We start from the raw sequence: 18,556 nt of genomic DNA, 5'->3' as shown, positions 1-18,556 counted from the left end.
TCAGAGTATATTCATGTTACTCACAGCGAATGCTTACAACAAAAGAATAAAACCAAAAGCTACTTTGAGTTTTGCTACTGAAACTATACATGCTTCTGTAAGACATTAACCACAAAGCAAAATTATATGAAAAGTTCAACAAATTCAACAATCAGCAAAAGGTGCTATCAGAAATGGCAGCAGATTAAAGACCCATAAAATAATACATTCTAACTTAATAAACTGCTGTGTATCTTGGCTTTATCACAGATGTTACATCTGACTTTTCATTAAACGGTTGGATTAATGACAACAAAAAGGCAACGAACTGCAAATGGCAAAGCAAGATAACCAGAAACTAAGTGCGAGAAAGTATTTCAGCAGCAAATTGATAACAATTTTAGTGATTACTACAACAGTAATAATGCACATTTACTGAGCTCTTACTTGAGCCAGGCATATAATATAAAACTAAATTTGTATAAATTCCCACCAAAAAACCTACCTATAAGGTAGTCTCTAATAAATCATTTTACATACCAGAAAACTAAAGCTTAGAAAGAGTAAATAACTAGTAAGTTAAGGAGCCAGACTTGAACTCAGGTTTGCATGTTTCTTAAAAATCCATGCTTTAATCACTGAATGATTCCATTTCCCCAAAAGAATGGAATAGTGTCAGGCACATGATGGACACTCAACAGTATGTGTCACTGAAGGAATGTATGAAAGGATATAAAGCAGCTCTTGCAAAGTGAACCCAAATATGGAAAATACAAGTAGAAAAGCAGAAGCAATGCATTAAAGATTCACTCAATCACCAGCTCAAACACTACAGCATAACTGGAGGTGTCTGGTAAGCAGCTCCAATTGACAGAATGACCTAATATGCTGTTACAGGAGATGGAATGGTTCTTTCTGAGTGAAAACTTCAGGCTATGAATCTGCAAAGCCAAAGATGGAAACACCACGAGTCAGTTCAGAAAATCAACTGCAGATGCTGACCAGAAAACTTTCCCACATTTTCCCAGGACTGGTGCTGTACGTCAGAAGAGTTAAACCCCCAAGTTACCTTTAATTTTATCATCTTTTTGGGTTTGGGGTGGGTATTTTTTTTCCCCCAGAGCAAAACAGATTCACACCATGAATCTGGTACCTACAAACTCTGACTTTTTTTCTTACTTGTAGTAAAATTAACATACAGTGTTCTGTTAGTTTCAGATGTGTAATATATTCAATTCTATATATTACACAGGACTCATCATGGTAAGTGCACTAACCCTTTATCCTAATTATATCACCATTAAAATGGAAGAAAATCATGTGTACTGGAAAGATGATGACCATTCTAGGACTATCCAGATCCTTTCTCTAAAAGATTCCTATCCAGATGCCTTTTATTGAGTCCAGGGACATGTTTTATGTCACTGACATGCCACCAAGATCACCAATGACAGGAGGCACAGAGAGCGCATATCCCAAGAGCAGCCAATCTGTGAAGAGCGACTTACAGCCAGCAACCTATAGAGGCCTGGCATTGAACATCTGCCCAACAAGAAATGTACTTAACACAACCAATCAGATCTTCTCTTACAGGAGTCTGAACACAAGCTATACAGAGGGAAAACTAGCTGAAAGACAGAAAAGGCAGGCAGCAGAAGTAATGAGGGAGTTACAACCACATTGACAAGATACAGAATGAGGTAATTAGTTTAAAAATAAAAAGTAAAAGCAGAATCTTGCAAAGGACTAATAGCAGCAGAGAAGTAATACTTCTGCTCCTAAGAGGACCGCACCCAGTCACTAGAGTTGCACTGATTTTTTTTCTAGTTTCTATTAAGACCTAGTTGAAAGCTATACAGTGAAGCCAGTTTGTATATAACATCTGGCCATTACAATCTCCCTTCTTTCCCACATAAAGCTATCTAATAAACTTCTCATCACTAGCTACAGACCAAGTAAAACTCTGTCTTGCTCGCAACCAAAAAAAAAAAAAAAATGTGGCATAATATTTTTATATATGAGCGCACATGCACTCACGCACCTGCAGTTAGATGACAAGGCAAACTGGGTGATGGGTAGTAATACAAGCATTATGGGTCTTATTTCCATTTTGTAGCATCTGGGATTTGAAGACACTGTTACTTAGCTCTAGTTAGCTGTTTTAGGAAAAAAAGGGGGGCCTTCAAAGAAGCATCTTCAACCTTAAGATTTAACAATTCCTATCATTACAATTGTGCACTTAGAGATTAAGAAGAGATTCAGGGAAGTTATAGGAAACAAAACCATCTCTTCTCCTTGTGCAGGCAATAATCTGTTTGAGTCTGAATTTTATGGTAAATAAGTTATTTTGTTCTCTTGGATTATAAGAAAAGAATAGCTGACTATTCAAGATGGCCAAGCAAAGAGAGGACAAATTGGAAAGCCATGAAAATGTTTTGAAAAAAGTTTAACTTGAGGACATACTGAAAATTACTCATAAACTGTGTTCTTGCCTATGTTTATGATAGTCCCATTAGCCTATCTTAACACCTCAAAGCCTGTCCATTCAGAAAATGAAGCTCAGAAAAGTCTCAACCATCTACAAATGCCCAACACACTGAATTCCAAGGAATCCCAAAAATATCTAATGATCAAAAGGCTTGAAAATGACAAAGCCACGCTCCTAGAGAAGCTTGTACAAAACACCCCTAACAACTTATATGTCAAAAATTCAAGAAAACTACATAAAAATCCTTTCCCTAAAAGTATAATTTTTTTCATATAGTTCAATCACATTTGCGCACACAGTATTTTCCTAGTCTTCACTATTTTTTTCTTAGAAAAGTATTCCTTTCTTTTCCTTTCTCTCCAAAATAAAAGCTACCAGTCACAACTAATAGATATTTTGGGGTTCAGACCTACCAAAGCACCAATCTATGCAAGAATCTCAGCTTCTTTAAAAAATACTTTTGCACAGCTTAGAAAGAAAAGCTGACTATAAAGCCACAGTTCCATTTCTCAGAGCTAATCCCACAGATAGAAGAGATTAAAAACCAATATTCAAAACCTGAGTTGTAATAACAGTTCCATGCACTTGGGGTTCATTCTGGTGTAGTAACTTTTCCTCTCGATATAACATCATTACACACTCTCCTACTGAAAGTGTTATGAGAGCATATAAAGCAGGGACACCTAGATATATTATATAAAGCAGGACACATAGATAGGGTGCAAGTTATTATTGCTCAAGCATTCAGGGTGAGGGTTTTTGTTGTTGTTGTTGATTTTGGTTTGGCTATTTTTTCAAGCATATCATTCTATTCCTTAAACATTATAAGTGTTTGTGTGACAGGAATATGCTCCCGGAACCTGACACAAGTATTTGAGTATCAAAACCACTAAAAAGCCACACAACACAGGTGTTGGAACCCCAGGACTTGATCTGAAGTTCAGAGTATGAAGGTTCATCCAAACTTATGGACAAAGGTTCTCTGATGTTGCTAATTATATGAGTCCCTAAATACTAAAATTTTTATTATCTTATTCTTAAAAAAGCAAAATCGAGAACAAGCAGGTGTGTGGGTAAACCCTCTCAGCAGATAATCTAACAGTACTTGGGCCTTAGTTGAAATTTTAAGTACTGCCACTAATGACCACCAGTGGCAAGACTCTTGAAAAAGTACCATTTCTTCTTATCTCTTCATGACACATTTACCAACGAAATTCCTGACCTGGCCCAAATCGTGCTTTCATGAAGAATCCACTAGCTCCATAATTGAAGCTTTCTTTCAAATAGTACTGCACATATATTTTTGTTTTCTAGAAACATTTCAGCTGTGTTACTCAGTTAAAATTTGTTCCATGTCAATATTCTGCACATGACCAAAAATAAAATATTTGTGATAGGGCGGATACTAATGAGAATTTTAAGACAGAGGGGTTATTCTAGGGAGTAACATAAAAATAAAGCCTAACTTAAAATGAATGTGCTTACAGCCACCTGCTATCTTTTTCAAGACAACTGAAAAATCTGAGTAAGAATGGTAAACAAGTAATATCTGATCAGAAAATTGACAGCAAATAGTAATACAGTTAAGTGTCTTCATTGTCCCAATTAAATACGCAGCAGCAGTTAAAATCTGGCATGCAGCAATAAAGTTCTCTATTCTAAAGCACCCTTTCGATCTAAACTTAGAATGGTAATAAAAAAATTACATTTTAAAATGCCATGAAAATCACTTACAGTAACTATCTAACATTTATTGTAACATGCCAAACACTATTCTAAATATTTTACATGTATTTTTCATTTTATCCTCAGAACTATTATCCCCATTTCATTGGTGAGATAACTAGGGCAGAGAATGTTTTAAGTAACTTGTACAAAGTCACACAGGAAATAACGTGTGGATCCATAAATTTCACCAACCAATCTAGCTCCAGATCATTACACTAAACTGCCAATAAGGTAATGTAGCAAATGTGCTTTGCAAATGGTACAATGTGCAAAGAAATGTAACATGCACAGATTAAGAGCACATGCTTCGTACTCAGATCTAGTGTCAAGTCTCAATTCTGTAATTTACTAGCTATGTGAATCTAAGTAAATCACTGAACTCTAAGCTTCAACTTCCTATCCTATAAAATGGAGATAATGAAGTAACAGTTCTTACTGGTGGTTTTACTGGTGGATCTTCTTGGTAGATGAGGGGCATTTTGGATGGAAAGGATTAGTAGAGTGCTCAGCATCCAGTAAGCACTCCATGAATGTTCATTATCACTATCTACTACTAACAGTTCTGTTTATTATTACAAATACTCATTTTAGTACTGGTAGCATTTTCTAAAATAAGTAAAGTCAACATGGAGGTAATAAAAGTTTATGAAACGAAGACCCAAAGTCTCACAGTAAATGGCAGCACAATTTTAAGATGGAAAAGACTATCACTTACTTTAATATCAAGTTTTTATTTAGAGTGCCTGGGATTACATGAAAATGTGCTAGGCACTAAACAAAATTACCAAGACACAGTCCCTGACTTCAAAAACATACAATCAAGCAAATTAACTCTTGCTGAATGGACACAAACACCAAAACCTCCAACTGTGGGCATTTTCCCAACCAGACACAACTATGGTCGTCATCAAGTTCCCCTCTGCTTGTGGTGTGGTGATAGAGAATACATGCAGAACCAGCAGTTCAAAAAGAAATAATAAACCCAACCAACAGAATTTAGAATCATGAAGATTCAGGAAGAAATAAGATGACTTTCTACACTCTTACCTTCTTAAAAAACATTTTGGCTATCTCGGTACTAAGGATCTCTGTTAATAAACCAGAAGAGAAAAAAGGAAAGAGCCAGAAATTCAAGAGAACTCAGAGTAAAATGGTATAGAAACAAATTCTAAGAGAGAGAAGGAATGAGTTTCAAAGTTAGAAAAGCCAAAATAACTGCAGGTGAGTTTAAGTGAAACATGTTTTATTCAGGATTCCATTATGTGTCTAATGCCTTAGAAACCAAACAAGTAATAGCCATTTTAAGATTGCTGATCCTTACTCCTTTCCAATCCCGAGGTTTCTGTTAGCTTTTAAAGTCAGAAAGGAAAGAAAAATATAGCACAGGGTACAGAGGGATTTTGTCTAGCAGAACAGCCAACATCATACTGCACATCTTAGAGCTTGGTTTCTGATCAACCAAGAGATCCACAGCTAAATCATAATCCTGGTAACCTGATTCCATTAAAAATGTAGCTTCTAAAACTCCTAAGTAAGGATCTGGAGTATTTCTTGGAAATCTAAAGTTTAATAAACATTTTTTTCCAGTGGTCATGCTATTTGAAAAGATCTTTTGCACCTTCACAACAGGAAATGATACACACTCATGCCTCTCTATCTCCATACCTTCTTGCCAAAACACCTACTGAGAAACCTCCATCCATACCCACAGTCTAAAACCATAGCAAAACCACATAATTCTCTGCTACTGAATCCATAGGCTCCTTAACTGAGTAGAACAGTCTATAGATCATAAAGCAATATTCCATATTCCTAAAAAAAGATACTTTTCAATAATATAAGCAATCTGTCAACCAAAAACTTAGCTCGTATCTACATTAAGTAAGCCAAAAATAAAGGATGTATAACATATATATTCTGCAAAAATACACGTATTCTTCAAGAAGAAGGTTTTCTTCCTGAAGTAGGGAAGAAGGAGGGGGGGAGAGAGACATGAGCAAAACAACAACAAAAAATAATTATTATGCATTCAAAGTCTAGCTGTATGATCTAATGAACACCTGCCCAGTGTCAGCCATACCTCCTCCAGCTCTCACTTGCACTATCCAAACTTAAGAAGTTGAAATACAAGCCATTCTTTTTATTGTTTCTCTTCTTCCACTGCACTTAGATGTGGAAGGTATCTCAGGAAATAGGAGGGGTTGAATTCTGTAGGAAAACTCTTAACTGATCAAATAACAGCAAAAGTAGATATAATTTATAGCCAGAAGGTTTTAATATAAAATAAGCAGTTTTTGATGGCTTTTTACCTCCTTAACTACTTGTCCCCACAATAAAAAGTGCTATAAACATTTGCTCATATAGTCTGTATGCAGAAAAGCTTCTGGCACAAATTTCCTAAGACTGTTCTCCTTAAGAGCCTCAGGCCTGAGCCCTCTGAGAAGACAGAGCTCACGAGTCAAAATAAAACCAAAAAGGATGAAGACCAGAAAGAAATAGGAAGAACAAAGAATTTCTATAACTTCTTACCTGATCATTCTACCTTTTTAAACTTGTCCTGATTTAGCCTCTAATGCCTTATAAGCCATAAGCCACTAATTTGTCTACTGTAATAAAATATTCCTACTCTCTCTAGGCAATTCTAATTTAGGCACACACCTCCTGACATAGTGCTATTTTTTCTTCTATGACTCCTATGAAGCCTTTTGACAGTCCTTGGAATCCTCAATTCCTCCTTCTAAATTCCTACTCTGTGGCCCTAGAGTTATGACAGAGGAGACAAACTGTGAATAGTATTATGAAATAGGTGAGCTGCAGTAAGGAATTCCAGCAATTGGGCTCCCCTCCACCCACATCAAGCTATTTTTTCTTTCTTCCCCACAGTATTTAAAAAGTAAAATTGAGAGCAAGAGTCTGATACGCAGATGAGAGGCTACAGCAAAGAGCCACTCCAGCTTTTTAGGAATACTCGTATCTTTTCACTGGTTGTAAGTACTTAAGTCTGGAAAATATCTTTGGAATATGTCGTGTGTAAGAATGCATAAAAGATAACACCTTGCAAAAGTCAAACATACAGATTTAATAATGTGCAACTAATGAAGATGGTTTATAAATGAAATACCACCTACACATTTAGTTCCCTAAATATATTATGCTATTAATCATTAAAGTTAGATCTGTAAGTACAAGTTTTCCATACGTGGAAAAGTCATTCTGTTTTTAAATTAAAGAGAAATTATCACTCTAATTCTTAAAAATAAAACTATCAGGGTATAATTCAAGTGTAGCTGCTCATAGTCACTGAATAAACTCAAATTTGATAAAACATTTAAGGTTCAACCAATGCACCTTTGTTGAAGCACATTTAGCTGAAATAACTTTGAGTCTGGTTTATTTCCATCACATATAGTACATTTTTCCAACAAGAGCATGTACATTCAATATAGAACATTTCCAGCAACAGTTACAGTCTTTCTAGTTTCCTTTCACAGTATATTTTAGTGCAAAGCACTGGGAAGGGTAAATGTTTTTCTAGCTATAGAAGCATTTTATTATGACCTTGTGGATCTTCAACATTTTAAAATTTTATACAAAAAGTATATAGATGGACAGGGTCCCTCCTAAGTACAGGTGTGAACCTATATAAAAACATGGTATATTCTCTGTTGTACCTTTTAAAATTATAATCTGACAAAAATTACTAAAAAATAAAATATTTCCTAAAAATTACAAAATATTGATACACAAAAACCTGCCCAATATTTCATAAAGATAGATGTACTTGTTTTTCCTAAAATCTTGATTACAAAAATGGACAAGAATTCATTATTTTTCAAATTTTACAGTAGGAATCAAATATCATCTAAAGTAGTCATTTAAGATTTTACTTGGGAGAAAATTCAGGGTTTATACTCCCATCTTTTTAGCAATATTTAAAGAAATAAACTAATATCATAAGAAGTGGTTGTGCATGGATTGTCTGCATCCATAAAATATCAGTAAGCTATTTACTACCTTCATATTAACATTAGTAAATGTGTGGTCTTTAAAAAAAAAAAACTGAAAAATTAAGTTGCATCTATTATTAAAGTGCTTTGTATAAAATGTAAAGAAAAAGGGGGAATGTTTAATTTTCATAAAAACCTCAGATGTTTACAAATAAAAAATGTATGATCCATGGATGAAAATGAACTAGAACTTTCCTGTATTATATATTTTAGAATGAAACATTCAAACATTTAAGTGCTAGAGAACAATTTAAAAATAAATGAATGTAGAATTATTACAAATATTTAGTAGGCTAAATATTTATAATTTGTTGATACTAATTTCTCTTTTGGTCCTAACATACACTCACTAGGAAATATATCTGTACAATCCAGATAAAATTTTGCCACATAAAGTGAAACAAAACTAAAATCACTAAGATATAGTCTTTTTGTCAATTAAAAATCACCAGTGGTGATATATAATCTTCAAGTGGTTGATCACTTTAATCAACAAATTGTTTGGAAAACAAACTTTGCAACGTTTTTGTAGAAACTGTAGACCAAATTCACAAGGTCAAGGGTGGTTAGCTGATGGACTGTGATGACAATATGTAATGTCACAGCTACTTGGAAGTGCTGGGAGAGGCAGTGCCTTAGAAACGAGTGGTTAGATGGTTATTATTTTAGTCAGAAAACAGCAGTTACAGTTGAATATTTATGAATTTGTTTTTCCTTTTTTTCTCATAGTACCATTTGAAGACGTTTAGTGGTTCTAACACCAATTTAAAGTCTTTCCACAAAAATGAACTTCAAACCTTTTCGTACATCACTTGAAGTTATCTGAGGAGAAATGGGAATAAATGAACACTTTTGAGTTTACCAATAAAACCTTGTTTTTAAAATTATACAATAGTAAATGACTTCTAAAGGATGGTTTCATCTCAAGTTTCCACACAAATAAAAAAATGTGTGATACTCAAACCACAACATTTAACCTACTCAGCTCTCAAACTAAGTATACTGCTTTAAAACCTGAATTCAAAACTAACTTAATACTAATTAAATATATTAAATGCCTTAATACAGGGAACAGGTACTGAAGGTAAACTTTTAAAAATATAGAAAGACTTGCAAAAACAAGTATAGGGAGTCTACTCCTTATTTTATATTGCATTTTAAAAATCTACTTTTATTTCAATACCTTCTAAAAAATTAAAATTTTTTTCTCTCTTCCCAATAGGGATTCTCCTTTTCTTAAAACGCACAACCACAAAAAACCAAACCAAACCAAACCAAACCAAAACAAAAAAACCTCTGTTTGATAATAATAACTATGTTGAAATGATCACAAAAAGTCTATTTAAAACAAAAAGGGAAAAGTTAAGATTTGGAACCTATATAATCACTTTTTCCACAGATCAAAACTAAAAACAGTAACTAACACATACTTCCAAAGAAAAGGAAAAAAAAAATCCAAACTTTTGTCTATCAAGTTTCCCCCTTTGACTGGAAGCACTAGGTTAAATGTAAATAATAAATGCTAATTGTTCTAAATTCAATTTGGGGATTTTTTTTTTCTGAGTGCAGCACTTTATTTAGCCATCACAGATTAATTTTTACAATAATTACAGTGCCTCAAAAGACTTTTTTCCTATAATTATCGCCTTCACAAATTCATTCTAATATATTTAACTTTTCCTACAATGTATTAATTAGTAGACTAGGTCACTAAATCAAATTAAACCTGTGCAAAGTTAGTTAAACAGAAGACTTCTATTGTAAACATAAGCCAATATAAATGTATGTATTTTACAACATTGAGAGGAAAGCACTGACCCTGTGCCATCTACCTACCACTATATTGCATTGTCCTGTGGAAGATAAGTTCTGAAGTTAACTTTTGTTCCCAAGCCACTGGAATAAAGGTCACTGAAGAGGTAAATGCAATATGCACATTACTCTTGCAGTTCCCATTGCCATAAGATATATGGAAGCAAACATGTGTTAAAATGGAACCAGCTATAAATTATGGTCAAATGATTTTTTTAGTTCGATGGGGGAAAAAAGCAAAACTCTGTAACTGTTCCTCACCAGACAAGAGCCTTAGATCTTGTACTTCGGCCTTTGGTTTTGTTTCCTTCAGGTGAATTGGAAGCATTTGCCTTATGAGTTTTCTTATGATGTTCAAGATAAGTCTTTTTGGCAAATGCCTTTCCACATTTATTGCATCTGTGAAGAGAAAAGTTTTTTGTGACTTTTACTTCAATACCAACGTCAGCTACTTCATACTTTTTACTAGGAGAGTTAGAAGTGCCATCATGTTTTGAATCACTATGTTTTGCCTCATCCCTCGAAGGGCCTCTTTTTGCCACTTTATTTAGAACAAAATCAATGGGCTTCTTTATAGCTCTGATCTCTAAACTGGCGGTTATTTTCCCAAGGTAGCGGGATGACTTTTTATGAACCACAGTTATATGTCGTATCACATCACGCTTCCGACGAGTTTCATAAGTGCAAAGAGGACACTTGTAGAATTTAACGTAAATGTTATTCCCATCTGTGTGCAACTCAATGTGTTTAGTCAAGTTCTGTTTGGAAGTAAACTGACGTTTACAAAGTTTACAGTAAAGTTGCTTAAAGTCAAAGCCAGCTGAAAGTTTTGGTTTCCTGGTTTTTTGCTGGCCACCTGCAGCAGACGGACTAGTTGATTTAGGGCTTTCAGAGTCTTGTTTAACTTTATTTTTCTGTGCTGCCGGTGTGTTCTTTTTTTCATTTGAATGATTTGTTCCCTTTAATTCATTCTGTGGAGAATGGGTGATGGAAGGGGGTGAAGATTCTACAGAATCTGCTGGTTCAACTTTAACTTTTATTTCTGAACTGCTGGCAGTATTATTAGGGCCTTTCTCTCTTTTAGAGTTTGTTCCAGAAAGAGTTATCTTGTGGACAATTTGCATATGTCTTTTAAGCATTATTTGTGAACTATATTTCCTCTTGCAAAGGAGGCATTTGCATGCAGTTAAATTGTATTCAGCCTTTGAAGACGACTTTTGTTTTCGAGTCTTAAAAGATTTTTTAGGAGAAACAGAATCCAGGAACAAAGGTTGCCCAGGCTTTGTTGCTATATCAGGAGTAATTGAATCCCTCCTTAGTCCTCTATGAACTTCATCAAAATGCCTCCTCACATTCGCTTTTGTAGCAAATGATTTACAGCATACTGGACAACTCCTACTTATTGGAACTAGAACATTCTTACTGCGTCCTTTAGAGGACTGATTCGGATTCTTTCGTGTTTCAATGTACTTTTTTAGTTCTTCCATCTTTTTCTTGTGTACTTTTCGAATGTGACGACGAACACCTCGTCTGGAATTGAATTCTTTTCTACAAAGACAGCATATCAACTGGTGACCAAAATCAGAATTGTCAGAAGTTTCCAAGTCAGCCTGTGATTCCTGAGGTTGCTCATCAGACGTAGGTGCAACTTCATCTGCAACAATCTCAGCGGGCGGGGGCTCTACAGTTTCCACCTCTGTATCTGCAACTGGTGCTGTTTTAGACTGTTCAGTGCTAGTTTCCTGTATTTGGACTTCAGTTTGTTCAGCAGTACTGCTTGACTCTGTGACTTCAGTAGGATTATCAGTCCTTGAAATATACTGAAACACTGCATTTTGATTAGTTTCTATGGGTTCTAGCTTAATAATATATTCTCGCTTGTCCACACTTGGATATATGGCTTCTAGGAGATCGTTTATGGCTTGGCTTTGTTTATCATTTACATCAGGAAGGTCTGTCAAGGAAAAAAACAACATTTTAATCTGAAATCATCTGCCTGCTCTAGCTATCTAATATTTAAAAATGTATTATGACTCTCTATCTTAAAATTTATTACTAGTTTATATTTATTTTTAGAATAGCATTATCTACTTTTACATATTTTAAAACTAGAATTAAACTAAAATTAATTTAAAATCTCATCAATGTACACAAATGTTAAGGAATAAATGCAATCTGAAGAGTTACTTCCACTCCTAAGTGCCCTTAACACCAACTACATAAGCACATTAGTGTCCTAAACAATTAAAACAGTATTTCAAATTTTCAGTCTAAAATTTTCAGGCTAGCAAAGGCAAATCAAAGTTCTCATAACCCAAGATGGATAACACATCATGAAGACTGTACTATTATATAAAAAATGATTATTTTTTTGGAAAACATAACAGCATTCCTATTAACTTAATCCGTAATAAGCTAGTCTACTTGTAGAGAGGAACCCTTAAAGATCGTATGGAAATGAAAAAGAAAGATCTGTAGAATATAAAAATGAATGAAACATACAGAAGTCTTTGCTATTACAGAGCTTAACAGGATACCATCCCATTCAAACAAGTGATTAAAAACTATAGATTTATTCCAAAAACAGAACTAGTTTTATTTACTTGCACAGTAATTATGTCCCCTATAGACAATCAAATATTCCTCCTGTAACAGATTTATCTAATACTGGTTATGTTTCCATACAACTCTAAAATCCAGCTACACATATAGCATCAAATCTGATATTTAGAAAACAAGAAATAATTCATTACTACTCTTCTAGAAATCTTCCCATTTAAAACAGATAAAGTAGTGTCTAAAAGGATAACACTTTCACCAAAGTACTTCTAGAATGAGTATTGCCAAGGAAAGTGCACAATAATCCAACAAATTCCATTTATTTATATTTCTAAAAGTCAACTCTACACTAAAACAAGGAAAACTATCACAAATATCACTAATTTTCTACTAGCACTTTATTTATTAAAATATCAGATTTGAAACTGATCCCTACAGACTGCCTTTTCATTTATATTTCAATGATAAAAACAAGTATAATAAGATCTAGGACTATAATAAGATCTAGTACTAGGAAAAATTTCCAAAGATGAAATTCAAATTTCAACTATGTCCTATAATATACTTTTAATCAGTTTCATGCTAGTAATTACGTGGTACTTCTGATATTTGGAATTTTCATTTCATTCCCATTCCAAGAAAGTTAAGTTGAAAAGTGCACAAACTCCACGATTCAACTATAGTATCAAACAGGCAAAATAAGTTCTATAATTTATAAGACCACAAAGAGTTAAACCCCTGAACAAGAAATAATGAAAGTAACCTATTACTTATTAAAATATTTTAAGGAATTTATATCAGTTCTTTAAAGCAAGAAAATAATATCATTACATATACTGCTAACTTAATCATACATGGGCAATACACTTAATCCAACAAACATTCAGTTCCACAAAGACTTTATTAGCCTACAACCTGCCTTCATCACATAAAGCTACTTCAGATCTTAAGCTGGCCTATAACACAATCTCATTTCAGATAAAATCATTGATTTATAAATGAATTTCACTGAAAACAAAACTGATCTTCAAATCAAGACCCAGAAAAAAATAGAAAGGTTATTGTTTTTTAATGCTCTTCTTACCATCCCCAAGAAATCAATGCATTTACTCATTCTTTGCTCTATTTCTAACCTTCTTATTTACTTAAGAATAATCTTAGTAAATTATCAGTCATATGTAAAAAGTTGTTGAAGAAATAGAAATGAAACATACCAATACTCCCTTCAAGCACTCACATTTTAACTTGGAAAAATCCTGAATATAAACTATATGGTTCATATAGACATTCAAAAACAATATCCAATATCTTGATATAAATAAGTATACTCATAAAACTCACCTCTTTAAGAAAAACACAAAAGCACTCATATTAAGGTACTTGTCTAAGAAAATGAACATGAAGTATTTAATTTTATTCCCCATCATTAAATTATTGATACCATTTTAACACAAATGTATAGCTGCAGTATAAGAATACTTAGCTATAAAATGCATAACTGAATATATGAATAATACTTACTGTCATCCATCTGGAGACTTGGTGGGCAGTAGAATTTTTTATGGGTAATTAAATTTGGTAATCCTCTGAAGAGACTGCGGCATAATTTACATTCAAAAATAGTGTCCACATCTTTTAATAAAATGTGCTTAAGTTGTTTAGTTCCTGAAGGAAAAAGAAAATAAAAATTAATACAAAAGGTAAATTTAATGTGCATTTTTAAAGTGGGCAACCGCTGTTGACAATCCAAAGTGCAATTACTCTTTGCAAACAAAATACAGGCATTGCCAATTTCCACCATTTGTATTCAGAACTAACTTATAAACTAAATTCTAAGTAAAATTCTATCATCAACTGGATATTGTGACAGCTAAAACTGATATTCTTTTTCTAATTCAGCAGCCAATCAATTCTTAGGATATCCCAACAGTGGATTCAACATCTGGCTGATCATCACAATAACCTGGGAATAATGATGTACATGACCCCTCTCTAGAGATTCTGATTCAATAGATATGGAAGGGGAAAGAATTAAACATACCCCTCCTCCACCACCCCCTACTCCTTGCCAAAGTTTCACGCTGCTCCCTTCTGCATTAAGACGTGAACATGGAGTTCTGTAATACGTTTTCCCGATTCCTTAAAGAAAGCCGAAATTGTGTCACAAGACTGCATATGACTTTTCTTTTTAAACTCTGCTCAAATTACTTCAGGTTCTGGGCCAACATGGGATTATGGTCATTGAGTGTCAGAGTATAGAATCCTTATCCATAATTTGAATTTTGCTTAGGCCTCCTGCTACCACTATAAATTTATTCAAAGCTTTTCTCCCTCAAAACTCACTCCAAGGGGGCACCTGGGTGGCTCAGTGGGTTAAGCCGCTGCCCTCGGCTCAGGTCATGATCTCGGGGTCCTGGGATCGAGTCCCGCATCGGGCTCTCTGCTCAGCAGGGAGCCTGCTTCCCTTCCTCGCTCTGCCTGCCTCTCTGCCTACTTGTGATCTCTCTCTCTCTCTGTCAAATAAAGAAAATAAAATCTTTAAAAAAAAAAAACAAAAAAACTCACTCCAAGTACAACTAATTAAATACTGATAGTTTACAGTTTAAACTAATTTAAAGCCTGTCTTCCCCACTAGATTATAAACTCCAACGCAGCCAAAACCAAACCTGTCTTATTTATAACTAACAAAGTATTCAGCTCTGGCAATGCTCAATATTAAAATTAGTTGAAGAAATGCCACTGATACAGGGAATCTAAGCATTACAACAGAAGACCAAAAGGCAGGGGGAAAAAAATGGCAATGAGCATCCAATCTTTAAAATAAGAACATCCACCAGCAATAAAACACAAATAGAATTTAAATTTAAATTTAAATTTGCCATTATTTCCTACAGGTTTTGCCAGAGGTAAATTGACAAAATTGATCTGCCATGCTTTACTAATTAATTAGCCTTTAATTGCCTCAAATAAAAAAGATGCTAATAATATTGACTTCAATATTAAACGTGTCTTGAAAAAAATTTTTAAAACTATCTAGGTGCAAAGTGTCCATCTATCATTCCACAAGTACTTGACACTCTGTTAAGCTCTGGGACTACTAAAGAGTAAACACACTATACTATCCATCTTCTAAAATGAACAAACCAAACCAAACCTATCTTAGACAATCATGAAAGAAAGTATGAACCCAAATCCCAGAAAAATTAAATTATTTACACATCTGGATTTCTACTGGGAAAAAATAAATATAATGAAATCATTTCCACCATTTCTCAAATCCCAATCAATGGTTTACTGCACTAAACCATATTACCACGAAATCAGAAAACATAAATTTAAAAAGATTCAGAGGACAGCCTGAGTATTATTTTTAATATAAAGGTAAAATCATACATACATAAACATACACACAAACACACACACGCACTTAGTCCACTTCGCATTACAAAATATACCTGCAAAAGACTGCTTTTGTTTATTCATAGTTAACCTCCTAAGTGACTGACAAACTATGAGAGGTAGACTGATGATAAAAATATTTTAGATGAACCTAACCTATCTACAGAAGTATAGTTAAGTGTAGCACCAGTAAGAGGAAAACAGAAAATTTTGCGCAATTTAATTCCAAATTGAAATACCTGCTAGACCCATACTAAAGATTCAATTCTGCCTTTAAAGATAGTCAAAAAAAGATGCAAGAGGAATGCAAAAACAAGCTGAACTACGTTTAAGAACCCAACTGAAGATTTAAATAGAAAGTATGAGGTTATACATAAAAAACAGTTACTGCTGAAAGTACAAGACTGCATCCCTAAATCAGAGATCTCACTTTGTCCACCAGGTTTGCTCAACTATAAAAATTAATTAATTAAAAATTAAAGAGGGGGTGCCTGGGTGGCTCAGTGGGTTAGGCCTCTGCCTTCAGCTCAGGTCATGATCTCAGGGTCCTGGGATTGAGCCCCACTGTGCTGACACAAGTACATCAAATTTCTTTCAGAGCCATGGGTTCACCAAATTGTTTCTCTCTCTTCTCAGGACTTCACCTATTTTTTTTTTTTCTCCTACTGTTCCGGTCTGGCTCACTTCTAGTAATCCTTCAAACTCTGGGGCGCCTGGGTGGCTCAGTTGGTTAAGCGACTGCCTTCAGCTCAGGTTATGGACCTGGACCTGGATCCTGGACCCTGGAGTCCCAGGATTGAGCCCCAGGATCAAGACCCAGAATCGAGTCCCAGGTCCAAGACCCAGAATCAAGCCTCAGAATCGAGCTCCATGATTGAGCCCCAGGATCGAGTCATGCATCCTATCCTCCCCACTCTCATGCTCACTCTCTCTCTCTAATAAATAAAATCTTAAAACAAATAAACAAAATTCCAGGTTAGAAGTCACTTCCCCCAGGAAAACTTCTGATTCCTGGTTTTTGTTATGAATTCTTCACCCCTATTCCTACAGCACCCTATGCATCTGTACTGTATTATCCCAATATCTTATAATTATTTTTCTTGTAGTCCCATTAAACTGGAGGCTCTAAAAGGATGGAGAAGATACCTTTAATGCTCATCGACTATATCCCCACCCCTCAGGATTATGCCTGATTGAACTTTGTCAAATGACATACTAGAAACTTTATGTTTAAGGAAACCTTCTCTATAGATTTTTTTTACACACTTACACACTTTACAAATGAGAAAAATAAGACGTTGCCCATTTCATAAATACAGACAATAGAAGTTTTTCTCTAAGTTAGTTTCAGTTGTCATTTAAGGTTTTGATATTTTTCCCATGTGGTCATAATGGCTTTGGACATAACGGTCTCATTAGCTACCATTTTTGACTGCTCTGCTCACTAACAATTAGACACAGCCAATCATCTGTGCTTCTGTCAATTACAGAAGATTACATCTTCTGTATCTAATGTGATTACATCACACAGATGATTGGCTGTGTCTAATTGTTAATTAGTCAGGTGACTAAAACTTTCTGTCACCTGAGACAACAGACATGGTCATCTAGACAGCAACATAAAATTCTTCCACTGCCCTTGATCCTGAAAGAGACCCATGCACAATCTTACTCCTAATTATTCCTTTTCCTGTAACGTTTTCTTGCCCTAGATCTTAAAACTACCTTAGAAGTCACTGTTTACTGATTACATTAATCAGTATCTTTCAAAAAAAAAAAAAAAGTCCCCCAAAGAGTAAGGCTTTTGATGATTAGAAATTAACTAATTAGTGAATATTTCAGATTCTCCTAATAGATGCTTGGTAAAAATTACTCAAACCCCAACAAGGGTTTAGTTATGTGCTATTCCTTAACATCAAATACATTGTATGTACTGAGAAAAATATTTACAAGATTTTTTTTCAAAAGGAATCAGTATTCAGTTTTACATTAGGGTGGAGGGGCAGTCACTTTACATGATGAGATATTAATTCTAACTCTTCTGTGCCAAAGATAAGCTTTCATTTTTTTCCTTAATATATAGATATGTTGGTCAATGGCCATTTTAAGTTGTAGCAGTAATGATTTTTAAACGGTATACTGCTTGCTTTATGATTCACACATGAGCTTAATCATTTTTAGCATGACTGTTTAAATGCACTGCAAGCAAATCTGTAATTCCTGTCAAAACTGATTTCCAAGGCCAGTTTATGAAGGAAATGTCTAACTGATCATCCCCTAACAAAAGTTCTTAAAGTGGGCGGGGGGGACTTAAGAAAATTGATTTCTTAAGACTACCACCTGCAAGAGTTGGTTAAAAAAAAATTACTAGGTTAGGGGCGCCTGGGTGGCTTAGATGGTTGATTCTGCCTTCAGCTCAGGTCATGATCTCAGGGTCCTAGGATCAAGCCCCACATCAGGCTCCCTGCTCAGCAGAAACTCTACTTCTCCCTTTCCCTCTGCCTCTCCCCTTGCTTGTGCATGTTCTCTCTTTGAAATGAATAAATAAAATCTTTCTAAAAAAATTACTAGGTTAATTATGGAA

At 34.5% G+C, this 18,556-nt stretch overlaps 1 protein-coding gene across 6 annotated transcripts in view; it reads right to left on the bottom strand.

The window, feature by feature from the left end:
- The window catches only part of ZNF800 (zinc finger protein 800), a 51,701-nt gene that overhangs the window by 21,781 nt on the left and 11,364 nt on the right, over window positions 1-18,556 (bottom strand). For 5 of the 6 annotated variants that reach the window (XM_046021293.1, XM_046021292.1, XM_046021296.1 and 2 more), the window contains exons 4-5: window positions 14,095-14,238; window positions 10,276-11,968 (exon numbers count right to left, since the gene is read on the bottom strand). In XM_046021293.1, the coding sequence (XP_045877249.1) occupies window positions 10,276-11,968; window positions 14,095-14,238 (1,837 nt within the window). Of the gene's footprint in view, window positions 1-7,558; window positions 9,025-10,275; window positions 11,969-14,094; window positions 14,239-18,556 lie in introns of those variants that run through there. The other variant, XM_046021297.1, reaches the window with a different exon arrangement.

Source organism: Meles meles, chromosome 10 (genome assembly GCF_922984935.1).
Source record: "Meles meles chromosome 10, mMelMel3.1 paternal haplotype, whole genome shotgun sequence".
Taxonomy (NCBI): domain Eukaryota; kingdom Metazoa; phylum Chordata; class Mammalia; order Carnivora; family Mustelidae; genus Meles; species Meles meles.
This window is presented reverse-complemented; position numbering and strand designations above follow the sequence as displayed.